General features: G+C 49.8%; 1 protein-coding gene across 3 annotated transcripts in view; it reads left to right on the top strand.

Moving 5' to 3' along the window:
- NTM (neurotrimin) overlaps positions 1-15,471 on the top strand; it is a 403,155-nt gene extending 387,684 nt beyond the window's left edge. Inside the window, exons 6-9 of one of the 3 annotated variants that reach the window (XM_059929219.1) lie at positions 646-797; positions 3,887-3,922; positions 9,194-9,226; positions 14,854-15,471. In XM_059929219.1, the coding sequence (XP_059785202.1) occupies positions 646-797; positions 3,887-3,922; positions 9,194-9,226; positions 14,854-14,954 (322 nt within the window). In that variant the 3' untranslated portion in view covers positions 14,955-15,471. The remainder of the gene's footprint in view (positions 1-645; positions 798-3,886; positions 3,923-9,193; positions 9,227-14,853) is intronic. The other 2 variants (XM_059929221.1, XM_059929222.1) reach the window with 2 other exon arrangements.
- The last annotated feature ends 6,432 nt before the right edge of the window (positions 15,472-21,903 follow it).

Raw genomic sequence — 21,903 nt, 5'->3', positions numbered from 1 at the left:
ACCCTTCAGAGTCCCCTAACGTAAAAACGATCCCCGATTCTTTAATCCTAATCACAGCCAAAAATAAGGTATTACCTGTAGAATGCCTCAAGTTCTCAAGGGATAATTTTATCACTCAGGGGCTTGAAAAACATTGCTCTTTCGAACCCCTCAGCTTCTCCTCCTCTTTGAAGACCGAGCTTTTCACTTTCCCAGGTGTCATCATCGTCACCATCATTATCTGCATCATCACCACCATCAACCTCAATTATGTCCACAATTCCGAGCACCTACCGCACGAATCCTGTTGGGCTGAGTGCACACAGCTGGCACGTTATATTTGTTGAAGTCACCTGCCTTCAGAGAACTTCACTATCTTCATAGGGAGACAGATATCTGCACTGTGCCAGGAAATGTCTCCAGGCACACACCTAAAACAGAGAAATGCAATTATACGTGTGATTGTGGCCAACTTGTTGTGTAGTTGAATGCAAAAACATAAGTGATTATAGTGATGACAGAAAGGGGGCAGAGGGAAGGTCATTAATTCCAGAGTCTCTCTTCTTCCTTATGAGAAAAAAAAATTATATATATATATATATATATATATATATATATAAAACCATCTCCTTTTTCTCTTTTTGGTCTGTCTCTTGTTTGTCTCAGGCTGGTTGAAGGAAAGAAGGGGGTCAAAGTGGAAAACAGACCTTTCCTCTCCAAACTCATCTTCCTCAACGTCTCTGAACATGACTATGGGAACTACACGTGTGTGGCCACCAACAAGCTGGGCCACACCAACGCCAGCATCACACTGTTCGGTGAGACGGAGCCCCAGGCTGGGCAACGACAGAGAGAGGGGCGTGTGGAGGAGGGGGGCAGGAGGGAAGGGCAGCGGGGGCGTGGAAGAGAGTCAGGGGTAGTTAGGCAGGGGTGGGTGAGAAGGGCAAGAAAGGAGGAAGGAGGGGGAGAGAGAGAGAGAGAGGGAATCAGCACACGTATGAAAGTAGACACCAGGTGTCATTCTGTACTAGGAAGAATCCTGATATCAGAGAAAAGGATTTGAGGATACTGATGTGACATTGCATTTTTCCCCTCAGTATCTCCTGAACTGACTGTGGTTATTACAGTTGGGTCTAATAGTCAAGAGCCCAGAGAGGAACACACACTATTTCCATACTTGTTCCCTGGATGAGTGTGAAATGTTACCATTTCTGAAACTTTTTCTGGCCATTGGGACGTAAGAGAAGCTGCATTGTATTTATAAAAGTAGAATCATGGGCCTTGGGATCCTGAATGCTATTAGTGCTAGAGGAAGAATTAACATAGAAAATGAGTGTTTCCTGAGTTCTCCATTTGTGTCCAAGGGTGTTGTCTGAAGGGATCTGTCCAACCAAGCCCCCATCCGGACAGAAGTCCCATAATCATTCATGCATTAATTCATTCAGTCGCTATTTATTGAGGACTAATGCATGCAAGGCAAACTGCTGTGCCCTCATTACATATCCGGCAACTGTACTGGTGCCAGAAACAAGGAAAGGAAGCAAGTAAACAAGCTGCCTCTTAGACCCCGACGTCTCGCACCTGTATGGGTAGAACAGCTACACAGAAGTGAGTCTGGATGCCCGAGCGCATCCGGCATCTGTGATGGGTTCCATCCCTGGGTAGAGGCAGATTCTCCCCGCAGCCCACAGGGTTAATCTCTGGTTGCTTTGGGGGCAAATCCCTCCAGGCCCCAACAAGTTCAGTTAGCTTGGAATTTTTCAAGTCTGGTCCCCCGTCAACCATGTTAACAAGCACTCTTGAATGTTACAGGGAGGGAAAGGTGAGGAAGCTAGCAGAAAATTGGCAGGAACCTAAATCCTTTTTATTCTGAGGACCCCCAGATAATTCCAGAGCTTCAAGTAGCGCCCCTCCCCCTGCCCTGCCAAATCCTCTCCACAGCACAGTGGACCCAGCCTGCCCCGATAGCCCACCTGCGCTGCTCCACTGTCCCATCTCGACTTCCAAATCACTTTCCATCCCCCTTTCACCCAGCATGTAAAACAAAGCCCCGCTTTATCCAGGAGGGTTGGGAAGGGGAAGCCTGCCCTTGATCCCAGAGCTGGCAGACCCGAATGGGCAGAGCTGTGATTAGAGTGATTGATGTGTCTCACGCCTCCCACACAGGGCCAGTCATCACGGCCCCTCACATTTGTCAGCCTTTCGGCTTTTTGGCAGGTGTCTGTCTGCGTGAACACAAGGACCATGGTTAGTAAGGGGCAGCCCCCTCCTTCCCTTGCCTTGCAAATCCAAGGTTCCCCCTGAGTTCCCTGCTCTCCACCCGTAGCCTTCCTCGTTCCTATAAACAATCTCCCTCCTCCTTTGACCTCTTTGCTCTTCCAAATCAGATGCATGAAATGGTTTTGCAAGTGGCTTTATCACTGCTAATTCCCTGGCCTCTTCCCCTTAAGCCATCTAAGATGAGAAGAGAGAGAAGAAGCAAACTTTAAGAGTGAAATCCTGGCATTTGTGACAAGCAATGCCGTGAAGCATGTGCCATAAATCTGCTCCTTTCCGCAGACCCGTGTTTGGCAGTTACAACCTCTGCCCGCATCCCCCACCCGTCTGTCAGCATTCATGTCACCCTGTGTATCATTTGGGACAGTCCTACAATTGCCAGCTTTCTGGAGTACAGGGTGCTCTCTAAAAACATGTGTTAAAAGCTGATAGTATGGATTCAGATAAGTTTAGAAAGCCTGGGTCCAACAAAGATGGACGGGGCCCACGTGGGAATGTTCTTTAACACGGGAGGTCTCAGAGCCTTTACACACTAAATCTCTAAGAGGGAGAAAAAGTTTGGAGCATTTTTCCAAACTTAATCAAACAGAAACCAAGTTTTTAGCCTCATTTGAGAGAGCATTTCTGAGGAGCCCATCACAGCAATGCCACCTGGGGGACGTAGTACCACGAGGCTAGGAAATCCTGTTAACGGGCAAGATGGGCGTTTCTACCACATCAGCTCTGCTGTGGCTGGTCCACAGAGCGCGGCCCCTAAACTATCGCCACCCACTATCAGTAAGACCTCTTGACAAATATAAATGTATTGGGGAGTTTCCCATGTCATTTCCTATTATCAGAAGACTCGGCTCAGAGCCATCAAGCCGACTTGAGCAGGTTGGAAAGCAGCGTTTACTTTATGCGAATATACTTTGTGATTAGGCTCCTTCTCCTGTAGCATCAGAGAGCTGGCTAAATTAGCGTCATTTTGCCACCAACCTGCACGTAAGCTGTACACATGACCTGACGTTGAAAAGTGAGGGATGCTGGTGCTGGGAGATGCCCATCAGGGTCAGTATCTTTGAGGTACTTAAGCCAAACAGGGCATGGGTGGTCCTTCCTATCAGGAACCAGTAGGGTTCTGAGCACCTTGTCCCTAAGGTTCCAGAGGCCGCAGGGGACCAGGAGAGTTCAGCCCCTGTGATCCTGAATCACAGAGGCCCCTGGGAGGACCTTGCTCCTGCTGTGGCGCCATAAGGACCAGAAATTCCTGAACTAGGTCTTCCAAAACGAAACAGTGTGGGTGTGGATGTGACACAGATCTCATCTGGAAAGGGACTTTGGTCCTGTGTTACCAAATCAGCACCGCAGCTCAGCACAAACCCAGAGTCCGTGCTCCCTGCGCTGGGGTGCGTACGCATGGCCAGCCCCTCACCTTCCGACCAGGGCATCCTGTGTGCACGCACCCCGCCTTTCAGCGTTCCTCTTGTCCTACCACCTCTGGTTTTTGTGTCTCCTTTTGTTTCTCCATCCCTCCAGAAATGTGTGTGAAAGACAGTATACAAACTATATATGACCAATATATAGCTACTGTATATAATATATGTGTTTGTTTTCATTTTTCTCTCCTGTATATCCCCACCTGATTTAGAGCTAAGTGAGCCTACAAGCTCAACTTTGTTACAAGGTCAGTATCCCACCCACCCCCGCTGTCTGGGTTCTCTCCTCCCCGCTTTCTCCCAGACCCCCCTCCCCACCCCCTGCCGTGCATCACCCAAGGCTCCTGTCTGTACAGGTGCTTAGTGAATGGCAGCAGAAGCTAAGGAGGTTACTGGGAGCCGATGAAACTCCAAGGATAGCCCTCTTTTCTCCGCTCACCTTGCCCACCTCCCCAGAAGGGCTGGGAGGGGAAAGGAAAGGAAACGGCACTAACTTCTCAAAGCCCGGAGATCTGATGGAGGCAAAAGGCTGAACCAACAGGCAGAGAAGTCCACCCACTGAGCAGTTTTCATAACAAGAGTCCCGTTGACAGCCCAGCCATAGAGGCAAACATCCCGTGCAGGGAGATTCGGACGGTCCTGAAGCTGCAGCAGCAGGTTCACGGGGAGGGTCTCCGGGAAGGAAAGGGGGGCAGGTGCACCTGGGGGATCCTCGGCAGCAGTGACCTGGAGCGGACGCCACTGAGCTCTAATCCAGAGCCCAACTTCTGGGTGTTCTGTGCGCTTGGGCAGCTCAGGAAACATCGTTCAGACTCAATTTCCTCTTCTGTGACATAGAATTGATCTGCCTTATCTATCTGAGAGCTGTTGCAGCCTTCAACTGAGAGCATGTATTAAAAAGGCTTTGAAAATCGCCAGGTGCACGTTAGATTGTTGGAGTCCAGACTCCGGATACAGGGACCTCCCCATGTCATGACACAGGGGTTCATGAACTCATTTCTCAAGCCCTCTCCCCATCCCCTTTCCACCTCTTCCACTCCAAGTCCTCCCCCCATGTGACACCTGCATCTCTCACCTCTTTTTACTCAGACCTTCACATTTTCGCCAGCTCCCTAGCCTAGCAAAAGTGATTCATTTAGACTGTGACCAAACATTTGGGCCGGAGTGGACCCAGGCTGAGTGGTAGAATCAAACCCATGCTGTATGTGCTGTTTATGCTTTCCTCCTGAGGACCGTGCAGACCCTCAGAGAGCCCCGCAGGAAGGCAGCTGTGACAACAATGACGGGAATGTCTTTTCCCACCTTCCACCTACCCCCCGATCCTTCTCATCCCACCCATTCATCCGTTCGCATTGCACAAACAATCACCAGACGATGGCGTTAGACTTGGAAGGCGGGGGAGGGGATGGAAGAAAATGAATTATATGGGAAGCTGTTTGACATATGAGGAAGAATGCTTTTATCGTGAAATGATTCAGGGATGCATTATTCACCTTAGTGATGTAGGGCACCCTGGTGATAGACCGCAAAGGGGAAAATGAAACAAAGAAATAGGAAAAAAAGTGAAGTCAATGGAAGTGTCCAGGTTCAACTTGATTCAGCTTAACGTTTATTGAACCCCTGGGCAAGGCGTATCCGCAGATCTCAAAGAGCGTTAGAAAAGTAGCTAAGGGCATAAATGGTAAAAGGGACGTGTGAGAGACAGGACGTAAAGCAGAAGATGCTTCACAAGGGACTTTGAGGAGTGACTCAGCTCGTTCTGATCACTGAGATCTTTACTCTCGGAGGGAAAGCGATGTTTAAAACGGGGAGTGGCTGCTAAGGAGTTAGAATTCCGCCGAAGGTGCCCTCAAGGGATGGAGGGGGCACGTCCCACACTAAAGCCAACAGTAACCAAACTGACCGGAAACAAACAAATCACCACCTGATACTGAGCGTGGGACCAGGAGCAGAGGACCCACCTGCTGACACAGAGCTGAGCATTCCCACCTGCTCTGCTGGCCACTGAGCCTGGGGCAGGGTCTGCATGCCAACTCTCTACTCTGATTCTACTGTGCTCCCACCCTTCACCTTCTTGTCGGGCGCAGGGCAGTGGGTCCAGGCCAGAAGTTGCAGCTGGTAGAAACCTGGAACATTCCAAGACTTGGATTAGTGTGGTCTTCCGTGCAGCTGTTGGGCTCTTGTACGGCTCAGGAGTATTTTAGAGAAAATAGATCTTGCTCCTGGGGTATTTCTCTCATTCATCTGCGTGTGTGTGCGTGTGTGCGCACGTGTGTGTGTGTGTGCGTGTGCGTGTGTGTGTTGCTTTTTCCTCCTCCTTTTCTAGCGGCCCATAGAATAGAGAGCTACCTCTTTTCTCAGGGAAATACTCCCAGGCTATGCTCCGCTCACCTCCGATGGATTTCCACGGACAAGGAACGCTTGGCTTTAAGAGACGTTCCAAGCTATTTTGCTACTTAATATCCGGATGGTCTAGAAAGATTCAGATAAGAGAATTTCACTCCTTCTCAGCGTTTTCTGCCACCCTTGAAGTATTTCTCTGCTCCCTTTTTGCAAACACAACAGATTGCATGCCCCCCTCTCATATTAATATCTGGCGGTGCGGGACTCTTGCCGTGATAACTAAGGACTCAGGGATACACCGCCATCCCTCACTCCCTACCTCACAGGCAAATGTGCCAGGGGCGCACTGCAAACTCAGCGGCTCGGTGGCTGTTCATTTCCCATCCTCTGGTCCTTTGTCTTTTATCTCCTGGGCAAGGAGTCAGATTTGATGGTATCAGTGGGCTGGGAAAGGTTGGCTGATTAATGCCTGCGAACCTTGCAGTGACCATCAAATCATCTTATTAAAGAAGGCGGAAGTCAGTCAACTCTGTGCCTCAGAAGGAAACAATTGCAGTGGCAGAGATGATCTGTTTTCCCTACAGAGGATGAAAGATGGTTAATTAAGGACAGCCACCCAGCAGTGAGCAGTTCTATGGCACGTGTGTCTAAATACAGAAGGTACCAAAAAAGATCCCTTCGCGCTGTTTCTAGAAGGTTTATTTGTCCTGTATAACCATCCTGGTGTGAAACCAGCCCCGCCCCACCCACTAGAATCAGACAGCAGCCCTGTGCCCACCTAGGTACTTGGATTCAGCTGGGCTTGGTGGCAGAAAGATCACTTCATGGCTTGACCAGAGATATTAACTTGGAGGCTTAAAGGGAGCAGTTCTTTTTCTGTTGTTTCTATGTTATTTTTCTTTCATTTTTCTTTCTTTTTCTCCCACTCTACCTGGCTTCACCTTAATACAGCAACAAAAAGATCACACATTTCAGGCTAGCTCTTGGTGAGAAAAATACATGCTTAGATTTGAGGGATTGTTGTCTTTGTCGATAGCCAAGGGTTAACGCAAAGCCTTGAGCTCAGGGCTCGTACACGCTTGGAGGTTCGAAGAGGCTCTCACTCCCAGAAGCTGGGCCCAGTGGTGATGATAGCACCTCATGATGATAAACATGATGTAGAAACAGTTTCTACATCTCTTCTTAGAACCAAATCACAGGGAGTGGGCTGGAGCTCAGCGGGAGGTCTCCAGTAAATATAAAGAATGCCTTGGTTACATTTCCCTCCTCACTGTGGTGAGATACATGAGTGGCAGAGGGGTTGAAACATTGCCACCTGGAAAAGCCCAAGGTTAAGTTCTAGGAAAGTCCAGAATGAGTGTCAAATAGCCCTTTACCCATGTGGACACCAAGGCATGATGACCTTGGAGATTCACCGGGAAAGGATCTGGATGGAACAGCTAAGCCGAAGCTGTTTTCAGATCTTTGCCCTCATAGAAGATCACTTCTGGCTCCAGAGCACTGCAGGAGCATGTGCTTTCACTGTGTTCCTCTTCCCGATAGTTCCAACAAGCCAGACCACCAGGTAGAACCCCTCCCTGCGCCCTCCGCCTGGCAGAGTCTAAGCCAGGCCCCCATCACTCTGTGGGCTGCCCTCCCTCACACGTGCCCTACTTTGCACCGCTTGTGGTTTGGGGGTGGAAGGCCATGATGCCTTTAGGACTCCAGGCATCTCTCTGCAGATGGTCCTCCTTCCTTCCAGTCACCTCTGTCCTGGTACAGGGAGGCTTGAGACAGTGGGGCCCGAATGAGACAATTCAGGAAAACAACCCCTAGTTAGCTCCTAGGCTGGGGTTGAGGGCCCAGTAATCTCTCCAAGGGACTGTCCTTGCTGAATGCACAGCAGACAGCATGGACCAGCGCTCCTGGCTTTTCTCTACCACCCTGACTGTACATCAGATCTTCTCTGAGTCACCCCTTTGATCTTTGATTTTAGATCCGCCCACGGAGTGGCTTCTCAGGGTTGCTAATGTCCACTTGGATCAAGATTTGCCTCGTATCTCAGATGCCTTTAAAGAGTAGACTGAGAGCTTGAATGCACAGGGACATACCTGATTTTGGTCGAATGTTTTAGTCGAGTTTAGGCTGAGTTATTTCTGGGTTGTCTTTCCCTCTACATGCGAGGACCTTTGCACGGAGAATTGTATCACTTCGATGCAAAAGACTTTAATGTCATTTTCTTTTTTTCAGCTTTATTTTCCTTTATTTCAGGTATAATTGATGAGTAAAATTATAAGATATTTAAAGTGTGCACCATGGTGATTTGATACCCATATACACTGTGGAAGGATTTCCCACCCTCTGTATCCAGGGTGAACATGTGCAGAGGCCCCCAGCTAAAGAGGGAGGTGAAAGATGAGAGGTCATCCCACTGCTGGCTGGTCAGCAGAACAGGCTCTGTGGATTGGCCTGAGAGCTTGAATTGGTGAATGAGGGTGTTTCCTGGGTCAGCCAGCAGAGAGGGGCTGGTGCCCAGCATTTGCACAGGTGGGTCCCAGCAGCAGGGATGCAGGTCTTATTGCCTTACGTTGCTCCAGAGAGAGGAAGCCCTCTGGGCCAGCTTCCTGTAGTCTGAGTCATCAAGAGAGGTCAGCTATCAAAGGTCTGGGCTCTCCTGGTACGTGGAACCTCGCTCCCCAGTATTTCTAAGATGCACCGATAAATGCCAGTTAACTTTACATCTCAAACAGAGCTTGGCTACCTGCATTCAGATTGCTGTAGGAGGGCCTATTTGTATCAGCCAGTTTTATACTAAAGCCTGCAGACTTCATCTAATTAGAGGATAGTCTGGTGGCCAAAGAAAGAAGGTTATTCTCCAAAAAGTGTTTATTGGCTTGGGACCTCTGGCTCCACGGTACTGACATCCCCTGCTAAGACACGGTAGGGCTGCCGGCTCTCTTTGGGTCAGGGTTCCAATGTGACCATCACTCACATCCTTCCCCGGCCCCCCACTCAACCTTTGGCAACTGACTTCCCAGCAAACCAGAGGGGTGCACGTCTGGGGGCTGGGCTGTGGTCAGAACAGCATGGGGGCTGGGCCGGAAGTTCAGCCTCCTTCCCCAAAACCATCAGAGGGTAAAGTGAGTGTCTCTGGCTGCTGTCTGCCTTAACGGTGGCTTGTTTTTCATTTCTTTTAGAAGTCAAAACCACAGCTCTGACCCCTGGGAAAGGTTGGTATGCTTACGTTCCAGGCAGCTGCTGCCTTGGTGGGCTGAGGTGCACAAGACTCTTTGCCTTCTTGCAAGATGCCTTTTCTTCTGCACTAACCCCAGGAGGCAGCCCGGTGGGAACCGCCTGACCTTGGGCCGGCCCTGTGTCGATTCAGATTAACTGTCCCCAAGGACATCTGATTCTCCCCGGGTGCCTCCCCTGCAGAAGTCTAACTTGTCTTTGCTGCCAGCACTAATGAGGACCTGTCAGTGCCCAAAATAGCTCTATGTCTGGGCCCCTCTGTACCAGGCCCGCCTCTTTCCTTTGCACATGGATGCCCTAATGCAATGAGCTTCTTAGACCTTGGCCTTGCATGCTGGCCTCTGCTTACCCCATTCTCTCTTTCTCTCTCTCTAACTTGGAGCTGGAAGGGAAGTGGCAGGAGGGAGGGGAAAGGGGAAGGAAGGGGGAGGTTCTTGGGTGAGTCACTTGGCTACAAATAAAATGCATCTTATTTGAGGCTTTCATTCCGTCCAGATGTTTCCGATGGATAATTGACACTCATCACAGTTCTCCGGGACCCTAATGGTCCTGGTGATTAGTCTCTGTAGGCCTCCAGAGCTCTATAATGAGATTGAGGCAATAAAGGCATTCCACACAGAGTGGAAGCATGGCTGGATGAAGGGCAGAGACCTTGTCCGTGTGGCCGAGTCACCGGGCAGATGGGCTGGGCTATCGCTCTGGCCAGCCAGGGCTCTGAGAGGGCCTTGCTCCAGGAGCTTGGGATCCATAGCTGCCTGGACGGCAGGTCCTCCTCTCATGGCGATCTTCCTGTGCCGCTCAGTGTGGGAGGGCCTGTGTGCTCCCCACCTTGACCCGTGCCCAGCGGGGCAGGTCCTGTGGCCTCACTCTCTGCTGTCTTCCTCACTGGAGATATGCAAGTTCCACAAAGCGACAGCTCCGAGTTAGTGGAAAGATAATTGTATTTGAAGACAGAAGTCGAGGAATTGTATTTGGAGACAGAAGTCAAGGGACCTTGGGGAAGTCACTTAAGGTCTCCGAGGTTGAGTTTCCACACGTGAGGGCAGGAGATAATAACCTTCACCTCCTACGTGAGGGGCTTTACGGGGCCGGAACCCCTTTCCAGTTGCAGGCCCTCCACCTGGAATTTTAACCAATATGGCTTTATTTCTGTGAATATCTTCCCTCAACCACAAGAATTTTCAGTGACTTTCATTGGAAATCGTTCGAAATAGGGGGGAAGGGTGTTCAGACGAGAAAATGGAGGTAAAGCCAAAGGCAAGGTTGGAGAGAATGTTTTGCTTTGTTCTTGGCTTGGTTTGTGGGTTTATTTCCAAGTAGAATCTTAAGAAAAAGAAAAACACAGAGACAGTAAGTATGGACACGTAGCACAGGTCACAGTGTTCTGGTTCCTTCCTTCTTTCAACAAAGGTTTATTAAATACCTGTTGGGGGCCCAGCTAGGCACAGACCCTGCCCTTATGGAGCTCACAGCATAGGGGAAGAAATGCATGTGAGACACATAAAGATAATTGTAGGACAGGATGGTGCATATTTTGTTACTTTCTTTTTTTTTTAATTTATTTATTTATTTACTTTTGGCTCTCTTGGGTCTTCGTTTCTGTGTGAGGGCTTTCTCTAGTTGTGGCAAGTGGGGGCCACTCTTTATCGCGGTGCGCGAGCCTCTCACTATCGCGGCCTCTCTTGTTGCGGAGCACAGGCTCCAGATGCGCAGGCTCAGTAGTTGTGGCTCACGGGCCTAGTTGCTCCGCGGCATGTGGGATCTTCCCAGACCAGGGCTCGAACCCGTGTCCCCTGCATTAGCAGGCAGATTCTCAACCACTGCACCACCAGGGAAGCCCCGATGGTGCATATTTTAATAGTGGGATGTGTATGGTGCTGTGGAAGCGAACCAGAGTAAGTCAAGGAAGGCTGCCTGGAAGAGGTGACTGGGGCCAGAATAGGACCTGGAACAAGGAGTGGGAGTGAGTCGGGTGAAGAGCATTTCAGGCAGAAGGTGCAAGGATGGGAATTAAATAAAATAGGCTGGAAGGTACACGCTCGTGTGCGCACACGTATGTGTGGTGCACGCCTGCTGGGGGGGGCGGGGCGCGAGGCTAAGGAGGCAGATGGCAGGCGGACTAGGAAATGCAGTGCGTGTCCTACGGAGCAGCTGGGAGGTTTTGTAAAGGCTGAAGGAATCCAATCCATCAGTGGTCTGATCAGCTTGGAGTCACAGACACATCAGCCTGGAGTTGGCACAAGGAGTCAACCCCGGGGGGTCCGGGCGCCCGTGGCGGAGAGCAGGTGCACGTCCTCTGAGAGGATGTGAGCAGACCCCGCCTCCGGGTTTCTCCAGGGACCACCCCTGTTTCCTCCTGCAGGCAGCTGTGTCCAGGAGGGCGGCTGGGCGGGGCAAGGGGAGGGCACTGGGGGGGGCGAGGCCAGGCTGGAAGTGGTGTCCAGGGGAGTGACAGCCCCGCGGACCCGCCTTGGCCAGGGGGGTGGCCGCGGAACATCACACAGGGAGCCAGGCCCCCTCCCCACAGGCCCCCCGCGTGCGTCCCAGGGCGCGGGAGGAGCCGGAGCAGTACCCGCGACCCAGAGCCCCTGCCGCGCAAGGCCGTTGCCAGGCTCCCCGGGCGCTTTTGCCAGCTCCCAGCCGCCACCTGCGGGGCGTTGCGGACTCCGTGGCCGGCAGACAAGGTTCCTGACTTTTCTGAGCTGGTAGTCAAGGCAGGCCCCTGCTGGGCTGTCTGCCTGGCACGTGCCCCCTTCATCCTCCTCCCTGGAGACGTCCGCTGGCCGGGCAGCCCAGAGGGGTGGAAGGCGGCAGAGGCAGAGAGCATCTCCATGCGGGGACTGGCGACGTCCCCCTTCTCTTACCAGGAGCGGGGACGGCAGGGCTGTGCTGGGCGGGAGTGGGGAGCGGGTTTCAAAGCTGTGTGAGCCAGTGTTCAGGAGAGCAAAGAGGTGACAGAGGAGCCCTGTGTGAACGGACGCGTGTCTGTCCAGGCGCCGTGAGCCGGCCGTGCAGGATGCGTTTGGCATCGCGCAGCAGTGGGCGCCTGGGGAGGGGTGCGGCCACCAACCCTCCCGTCAGACTTGGAACCCAGCTGCTCCCAGGGACTCGGAACAACCTCCCTGTCTCAGAGTTGGCCTCAGGCAGAGGCCGGGGTCTCCTGGAAGGATCCTGGAGCGGTCCAGAGAGGAAGGGCTTTCTCACAGGAGAGGAACAGATAACTCCTCGCTCTAGAAGCCCTGGGGCCGGCTTCTCTCGGGAGATTCCAAAGACTGCTGTATAGATAGCAGTGACTGAATATAAAGTCTAGAATTTCTGGTGTTGGTTTATATAGAAACATAGTAGTTAGATTTCAGAAGATGCAACCAATTGAACGGTCGACGATAAGCCAATCTGAACGGAGCTTCGTAAGGATGCTCCTTTGTCACGGGTATCCCAGTGGACCGGCAGAAGGAGAGCGTTCAGCTGTGTGTTGCCCAGACGTTCACCTCCCTGGCGGGCAGCAGAAGAGGCGTCTGCTGTCCTTCTCCTCAGGAGAACTTGCACTGCCAAGAAGTTCGGGCCTTGGGAGCACTGCTGTTGGGGAGGAAGAAAATCTCCTCTACCCTTCTAGGCTCTTCTTGCCGGTCTAAGAATTGAATCGACATAAGGCAGAGTAACAGGAGAAAATAAAGCAAACATTTACTAATATGTATACATGGAAGAGGCCTAGGAAAAGTGATCAACTCACCAAAATGTCCCAAACCTTCACCTTAAATACCACCTTCAGCTAAAGACAAAAGAGGACGTTGGGGGACTTCCCTGGTGGTGCAGTGGTTAAAACTCCACGCTTCCAATGCAGGGGGCCTGGGTTCGATCCCTGGTCGGGGTATAGATCCCACATGCATGCTGCAACTAGGAGTTCGCATGCTGCAACTAAGACCTGGTGCAACCAAATAAATAAATAAATATTAAAAAAAAAAAAAAAGAAGATGTTGGGGATAGGGGCTTAGGACTTCAGAGGGAGGGGAGGCAATTCACATGGAGAAGGAAAGGCGGATGTTTGGTAGACAGTGATTTCTGGGCCAGGCAGGGAGATGGACACAGAGAGGAACAATAACTAACAGATTTTGCAGGTTCATCCCTGTCTCCACACCCAGTTCACACTGTCGTTACCTATGGTAACAGCTCCCTTCCTGGTACAGGTCTTCTTTCTACGTTCTTTAGGTAGTTAGGGGGAAGGGCAGAGTTTCTTCCTAAGTCTTTTGGGCCTTGATTGCTTTCAGCTGGAAATAATCTGCATGCCAAAGAGACATTTTGGGGTGACAATTTTGCTCCCCTGCAGTTTGAACCAGGCACCAGAGACACAGAGATTGGATGACCTGGTGCATTTCAAACTCCTAACTGTTTAGCCACTGGCCCAGGATCAGGGATTTGTCCCAAAGGTCTAAGGAATAAATCACAGGGGCAGTGCTTCCAGGCCAGGACTTCTAGGACTTGGAATGATTCCATATGGAATCAAGAAGCTGATTTGATGCTGATCTGCATTAGCCAGAAGTGTCTCCATGTCCAGCATCCAAGTCAGGCAAGCAGGTTCTGGCTTTGACCCTTCAACCCAGTGAGGACATGGACTTAGTGGGGGGACACCAGCTTTAAATGCCTCCATTAAATCCAATGCAAGAGCCTTCCAGAGCAAGTCCAGTCTAAGAAGATGCCCTGCTTCATTAGGTGCCTAATTCATCCAGGCATGCAAACTTGTGTGTACTGTTCCTGAATCATAGCTCCATTTATCACGGGCGTTCATGGCCACGGGGCTGAGGGAGCCACAAAGCTTATGCTTCAAATGATAGGGAAGCCGCTGGGGAATTGTATGACCTCATAGTTTTCTTGCCTCCCGACTGTGGCTCCATCTCAAAGAGTATCTGTGTGCAGGTCAGGCTGGTGTGTGCCTCTTAGGAGAATATGCCATCCGTCTCCCCCCAACAGACACACACCATGGCACGTTCTGCATCCCGGTGTCCATGGAAATCTTCCCTTCCTCCTGTGTACACGGCCAAAGGCCACCTGTCCCTTTGCTTCATCCCCCCTCCACCTCAGGCGAGCTGGTTTGGACCTTTCAAGCATGTGATACTTCAGCGAGGTCTGCTGTTACCTGATCCAGATGGGGGAGAGGCCAAGTGCACTGCCCTGGGACCGAGTGATGGACAGAAGGGGCACCGAGGCCAGTGCAGCAGCCGCAGGGGACAGTTGGTGTGTCCAGCGAGCCCCGTCCTGCACGACAGGAGGGTCACGTGAATGTTTAAGGCGGGCAGTGCCCAGAGGGATTGGACGCTGATGCGGAAAGGGCAGGGCTCTCGCTGTATCGCAGCTCTGTGTAAGGTGTTGATTAATCAGCCACTGTTTTCTTGAACTTGCCCCTGAGCCACGGCCTCAGCGTGTTCTGACAGCAGAGGAGTAGCAGGCACCTGCACGCTGTAACCTGAGGCCCCTCCTGCCCGGGTGGGCGCCCCGTCACATAGCTGTGCCCATGGGATCGAGGCTGACGCAGCCTCTGGGTATGGAGCTGGGATGCTGGCCGCTCCCGGTGGGAAGGGCCAGGCTCACGACAGGTGTGTTCTGCCTGCAGGCCCGGGCGCCATCAGCGAAGTGAGCAATGGAGCGTCGAGGAGGGCTGGCTGCGTTTGGCTGCTGCCTCTTCTGGTTTTGCACCTGCTTCTCAAATTCTGATGTGAGTGCCACTTTCCCCGCCGGGGAGAAGCTGCCGTCACCGCCACCACCAACACATCAGCCGCGGCGACCAGGAGCAACGCGAGCATCCCCGTCCTAAAGCAGATCCAATCCCACGAAATTCAGAGCCTAAGGGGACACCAATTCCAGGGAGGGGGACAGAGAAGACTTTGGGAAAACAGGTTGAACAAGGACATTGGAAATCGCCTCGCAGACACGTAGGTACAGCTGAGTTTTCTTTCTTTTTCCAAACGGGAAGAATGCACGCGGCTTTGGACCCACCCGCAAGCTGCATGGCGTGACCTCCGTTACCAGTCGGGCAAGGGCTCAGCCGCTCTGCCCACCACAGTGCCCCCACCCCCAAGGAAAGTTCTGGAGTCGGCCACCCCCGATTCAATCAGTCAGTAGAGAAGAACTCAGAGGGAGGCTTGCAGGCCCATTCCTGAACTGTGTCCCTATTGTGTGTGTGATGAAACGCAGCAACAAAAACATAAATAAAAAGGAAAACTAAACAAGACAGCCTGTCAGCTACACTCATCCCACGATCAACAGTCACAAAAGATATTGTTAAACTTTTTTTTGTTGTTTTCATTTTACTACATGGACATCATGGATCATAAGGGATTCTGATTCATTATTAATTTTATTAATTATATTTTCTGATATGAGTCTAAAACTTAGTGCAAAAACAAGACAAAACTAAAAAAGTACACAAGTGAAAGGGGTGAAGAGAAGTATGTTTGTTAAACGTTAAGCATGGATAGTATACTTGTTACCCAGGTTTACAGCGGGTGGACAACACACCAGGCATTAGCCACCTGCTGAGGATTTGGCAAATCCACCAAAAAAAATAAAAATCCACACATACAATTTAACCAACATCTCCACCAGCGCTACAGATTTCTTCTTATTCTGGCATTTATTGCAGACAATACTACACTTCTACATGCTGTTTAGAAACGGAAGGGTGACCTGCACCATATCTTGAGTTTGCTGGCGATGCTTCTTTTGATGACATATATTATACAGTATATATATACATATTTTTTTGTTTTGTTAGGGTTCTAGCCATTTTCTTTCTCAGCAGGGTCCTTTCTCAGACATTACTGCATGCTGTATATGGCGTTAGCTGTGTGTTGCTCTTCTAAAAGATGATAGAGTTTACTGGTAATTGTGTAATCAGCTCCTGCCTTTTTATTTTCTTGGGTTATTCACATGTCAGAGACATTTCTAAAGAGTGAAAAGAGAAACAAAACACTAACACAAGGCGCAGCATCTTTTCCAGGGGCCGCTCTCAGAGGCGAGGGCTAACGCGGGGGGCTTCTCCGTCATGCCTCGGGCACGGACAGACAGCAAGCAGCCGGACCAACTCAGCAGCCAGTAACCACTCGCTTTAGCCCGTTATGGGAATCTCTGATGCCTTTGTGACCACTGGAGAATCGAATCCTCTTGGTTTATTTTATTTAATTTCCCACCTTTGTGTGCGTGTGTATGAAAGAGAAGAAAACACAGATTTTAGGTAACCTTTTCTTCCTCCCCCGAAGTCTGGGAACCAGAGGAGCCTCGGGGAGGGGTCGTGATGTGATGAGGGCAGGTGGGATTAGGGGCTGGGGGAGGGAGGGGTTGTCTCTGACTTGACATTAAAAAGTGTTCCATGTCCCTCTTTACCTGGTGTGGTACCTCATTCTCAAGTGGGGGGGAGGGGAGCAGAGCCTGCCTGGCTCAGGTGTGAGGGACGTGGAGGGGGGTCGGGCTCTGGATTCAGGCTACTGCTCTGTGGACCCCTCGTGGGTGGAGTGGGGCCCCCTGTGGAGTGGGCTCTGACGACAGGCAGGGCTTCGGGGAACCACCCTTCTCCTCCATCAGAAGCACGGGAGGCGAGCCTCGTGGTGACCGCACCTCCACTGCCTTCAGGAGGCCCTGCTGTGGCCACACACCTCCCCTCATAACCTGGGCAGATGGCAAGTCCAGTTAGGGGATGGCTTTCACGTGTGATTATTTCTGGAAGGCATTAGAGTGCAGCCATAGCCCAAAAAGTCCCTGTGGGTGAGTATTGATGAATCCCCAGTCCCATCCACCAGTGTTTGGGGGACTCTCTTCCATCCAAGCCGACCCCCCAAACCTTGCCTCTAACTACAAATTAGGAGAAAAGGTACAGTGTAATGCAGAATAGTTTTCAAATAATTCTAACCTGTTCTGATTGATTCTGGGAATTAAATATGTAGCTGAAGATTCACCAAGAGGCAGAAATGAGGTCAGAGCTGAATCACCCAGGGATTACCGTGCTTGTGTCCGTGGGGGCCAGTTCCACTTGAGAGGAGTAGGAAGTGTTTGGCAAGGAGTGGTTTCATTTTCAGCTGCTTCTGGCAGCATTGAGAAAATCTTGTTGACTTCATGTTTCTTTTTATTTTATACATTCTTTGTTTAATTCTTTTCCATGATGGTTTATCACAGGATACTGAATATAGTTCCCTGTGCTCTACAGTAGGACCTTGTTGTTTATCCATTCTGTATGTAATACTTTGCACCTACCAATCCCAAACTCCCAATCCATCCCTCTCCCTCCCCCCATCCCCTTCGTGTTTCTTTGTGCCCTTCTGCCCTTCCGCCCACACCACCAGGTGCCAGATTCTCCGGCTTCTTCCTGGCAGCGTGAACTGGAATAGTCAGACCAAGCCTCGCAGATCCGGGCGGCACTGGAGTCATTCCTTCCTTATGTCTCAGAACTGCTAAAGGCAAGGGGCTCTGGGTCTCCTTTGAATAAAAGTGGGTGAGATTTACTAGCTTTCCTGTGACTGGAACTTCTATAGACACGGACCAGAGGAATTCCATGCAGATCTTGGTTTACGGGAATAGAGTGGGAAAAACACAGGGAATTTCCATACTTCTAAACTTGAGCCCAGAACCCCTCTGAATAAAATGTACCAGGGCATCTGCAGACAGAGTCTTCCCGGATTTTGTCAGGACAAGAGCACAGAGTGGCAGGTAATCTCCGTGTGATTCAGAGCTTTCTCATTCAGGTTTACTGAGCATCGTTTAGTTCACCCGTCAGCATCCCCGCAGGAAGGACTGGTCTGTCCTGACCAACTGTGACATTGATGAGGAAGACTTCCTCTCACCTTTCACCTGTGCCAGTTCCATAGCCCTTCTTGTCTTGAGGCTCTTTGGAGCTCTGGTCATTGACTAGCACGTTTCTGGTAGAACCAGTTTTGCCGTGACTGCTGGCTCAGCAGGTAGGAGAACTCCCTGCCCTGCCTCCGGAGGGGTTTCTTCTCCTCTTCTGTTTAGTGCAACACATAAGCCCTGATCTGCTGAATTTCAGTCTCTAAAGGGTGCCCATGAGACAGGGCCTTCAACCAGACTCAGAGTTCAATCCAGGAGGACATGGCTTTGATAGGCGCTCATAGGGGTGATTTCTAGGCTTCTCTTCTCAGGAAACGAGCTTGGCAAGAGTAAAGAAAGCATCCTGAATAGCGTGTGCAGTTGTTTTTCATGGCACAGGTGCTAATGGATGACCATTACTATGGGCCGGACTGGATTTCAAACATACTGGACCCCTTGGGTCCAGTCAAGTCGCAGTCATACTTTGGGATTCAGCCACTACCTTTAACCTTAGGCTGTCCTTTGGGGAAACCATGCTTGAGGTTTTGCAGATTTTATCCCATAGTAGTGTGTGTGTTGGGGGAGTACTAGTAGGGAGGTTCAAGCCCTAACCACGCACTCCCAGAGAATCCCATCCATCTTCTTTCAACAGAGTATCTGTCCTTTCCTTTCCCACGAGTGCAGCTGTGCTCAAGTTCCTACCATTAAGTCTTTCCCCATCAACTCTTCTGCACAGTCGGTTCAGATGTCTAACTTGCAGCGTTGTAGTACTTGTACAAGGACCACCTTCTGATGAGTGGAACTCACAGAACTGGGGCTATCTTTGCCATCGGTGATCCACAGATGTTCGCTTCTGTCACTGTGGATGGTGATAATGACAGTGATGATAGACCGTTCTTGTTCTTCATGCTGGAGGGAAGTTAGTTAGCAAATGAATTGACACTGGAATCTGATGGAGGTTCAGCACATTTCACTGGACTGACCCCATCTTTATCTTATACCTCTGGACCGTGAGTTTGGAAGGGAAAGCAGTAACACTAATCAATCACAGGATGGTCCCTCTCGTGTGTGAGTTTGTTTGATAAAAAAAAATGTATCATCTGGGAACAGCAAAACACCCACAATTTTTTTTATTCTTACGACGGTAAACATTTGAGGTACTTAACATTAGAGGAGAAAAATCTATGCAGAAGGAGAGAGGTGGCCAAGTGACGGCACCCACCCCATGAGCCTGCAGGCTCTCCTGCTACTACTGACCAAATACATGTGCACATGACAGTCACCAGACAAACAGCTAAGAACTGAGATTGTATCTATTGAATAATTCCTCTTTCGAGCATTTTTTAAAATTTTTATTTTAAACCAAATCCCGGAACTAACTTGGTTGGGAGCTTGCTCTTTGGTGCTTGAGAGGATGGAGGCGTCTCATTTGTCATCCCCATAACTGCCGCGTCAGGCCATCCTAAAACATCAGTGCTCACCCATCTCGGCTCTTAATTCAGGCGGTATTTCCATGAGTGCCCAACTCCGTCTTCCTCCGGGACAAGAAGTGCAAATTAGCATCCCCGTGACGTGTGAGGAACAGACATCTCTGAGGTCTCTGCACCTTCATCTTCATGCCCCTCCTTCCCACAACCCCAGCTTCTCCCGTCGCGTCCATATCATGGCTTTCTGTAGAAACGACTCCCCAATTCCTGAGCTTAAGTTAAGGTTACTTCTTACAATGAGTGTGTCTGATGCATTTTGGGGGCATGATCCCTTATGAGAAGGCTTCGTTTGGCTTTAGTTGTTTGAATGTTGATTTTACGCCCATGCAAGCCTCCAGATAACCTAGATATGTGCTTCTGGCATATTGTGAAGGTATGTGAGTTGATTGCCATCCTTTAGGGCTCGTTAGCATTATTCAAAAATGAATTATCCCTCGGTTGGAATATCTATTTGATTAGAACATCCTAGAAATATACTTTGGCTATGGCCATAGCACTTACCTGGCTTCCAGTGAATCTGGTTTTTGGAATTTCTGAGTATCAGTGCAATAATTTGGAAAAGGAACAGAATTGCTAATCAGTAGAGCTAGGTTTTTGTTCAGATTCTTCTACTAGCTAGTTGGGTTCCTTTTCCTTATCTTTTGTGTAAGATGTTATCATGGAAAATTACTAATCTTTTTTCTATTTTTAAAATTAAATAATCAAGCAATGTCAGATTTTAATAAGATTTCTGCAAGAAAAATTTTGGAAAGCTGCATTGTTTTTATAAATGGCAATTAAAGGTGTGAATCTGGACAAGTCCTACAGCCAGTGCATTGTCTTTGTGTCCAGAAAGGCTCATAGGAAGGGAAAACATGTCATCATAGCTGCCAGTTCTGCAGATTTTTGAAGTGGCTCCTTGAGGAGAACTTGAGGGGTGGACACCGTAGCTGTTGGAAGGGAATGTTTTCTAATAAAAGACAGTGGCTTTTTCTGGAACGAGAGATGATGTTAGCCCCAAGCTGCTGTTCAGTTTTGTTCTCTATAAGACACAAGGAAAACAAGGGGGAATAAACTGCCATATATCTTAAAGTCTGTGGAAGGAGAATATATTGGCACTAGACAAAACTCTCAGAGTTCCCATTAAGTGTTTGTGTGTGTGTGTCTGTGTGTGCACATGCACATGTGTGGTATTTACTATAATTACTTAATTCTTCAAAACAGATGACACCTGTTATTCCCAAGATTCATCCTTAAAATAACAAGAAATAGTAATGAAAAGAGGGGTCTCCAGGTAAGGTTTTTAATGATCATATCACATCATCCTGATACGTGTTCAGCTCAAGAGCCCAGAAACGTTTGTGCGGATCTCATTTGACATACTTGTGTATTGTTTGTTCAATTCTCAGTTCACCGAGTCCCCCATGCCTTTCATTCGACCCCCTAGACTCTGTGCTTCAATTTTAAATCCTCGGTGAAGAGCAGGAAGATGTACGAGTCCGTGGGCAAAGCTCAGACCAAGCTTCATTCACTTGCAGAGCTGATGGGAGGACCAGGTGGAGCCATCAGCCACACCTCCTGCAGGACAGCACGAGGCATGTAGCACATGTGTGGCCAAGGGGTCCTTGCCTTCCCTTGGAAGGATGAGGGAGACAGAGAAGGAAAGTAAAACAAATGCTCTGTCATGTCACCGATTCCAGCCATTGCCATGTCATTCTCCTCACTCACGCCCATCGTTCTTCTCATTCGTACTTGACCATTCAGAAAGGGAGACGGACAGGAACGAAGACATACAGCAATAGATGCTCCATATAAAATACAAAATTGTTTTCTCTAAGTGTCCGTGGAGTTTAAAAAGCAAGAATAATGAAAATGAAAAGATAAAATTGAGAAGAAATCCAAAAAGACTACACTTATCCTTTAGGTACCTGGGAGGAGGTCTTCCTGTACAGAGGTCAAATGTGTTCCATGCTGCTGACGGTAAGTCCTGAAGTGGCAGAGGCGAGGCCCCGCCTCCCTGCTCACCCGTCCCGTGAGCACCACTCCTAGACAGGCTCTGCAAGGAATACAATCAGATTTTGCCTATTAAAGGCGACATGTGGATTGCCTGCCAATTTCCCCTCATTTTCTTGAGGAATGGGTATAGGTAGAGTAAATAGAATATGACACAGGCAGACAAAAGATGCCTTCTGGTCCAAACACAACCTCGGGTTTGCTGTGGGGTCTGCAGTGGGTCACTGTACCTTCCAAGGCCTTGATTTCCCCATCAGTAAAATGAATGTTGGCCGAGCTGGTGTCAGGAGTCCTCCCGAGGTCTGAAATCCTGGGGCCTCCTTCTGTGTCCTCACATAGCTCACATCTATTTCCAGAAATAAGACAAG

The sequence above is a fragment of the Balaenoptera ricei genome, chromosome 8, assembly GCF_028023285.1.
Source record: "Balaenoptera ricei isolate mBalRic1 chromosome 8, mBalRic1.hap2, whole genome shotgun sequence".
In the NCBI taxonomy this organism is placed as follows: domain Eukaryota; kingdom Metazoa; phylum Chordata; class Mammalia; order Artiodactyla; family Balaenopteridae; genus Balaenoptera; species Balaenoptera ricei.
This window is presented reverse-complemented; position numbering and strand designations above follow the sequence as displayed.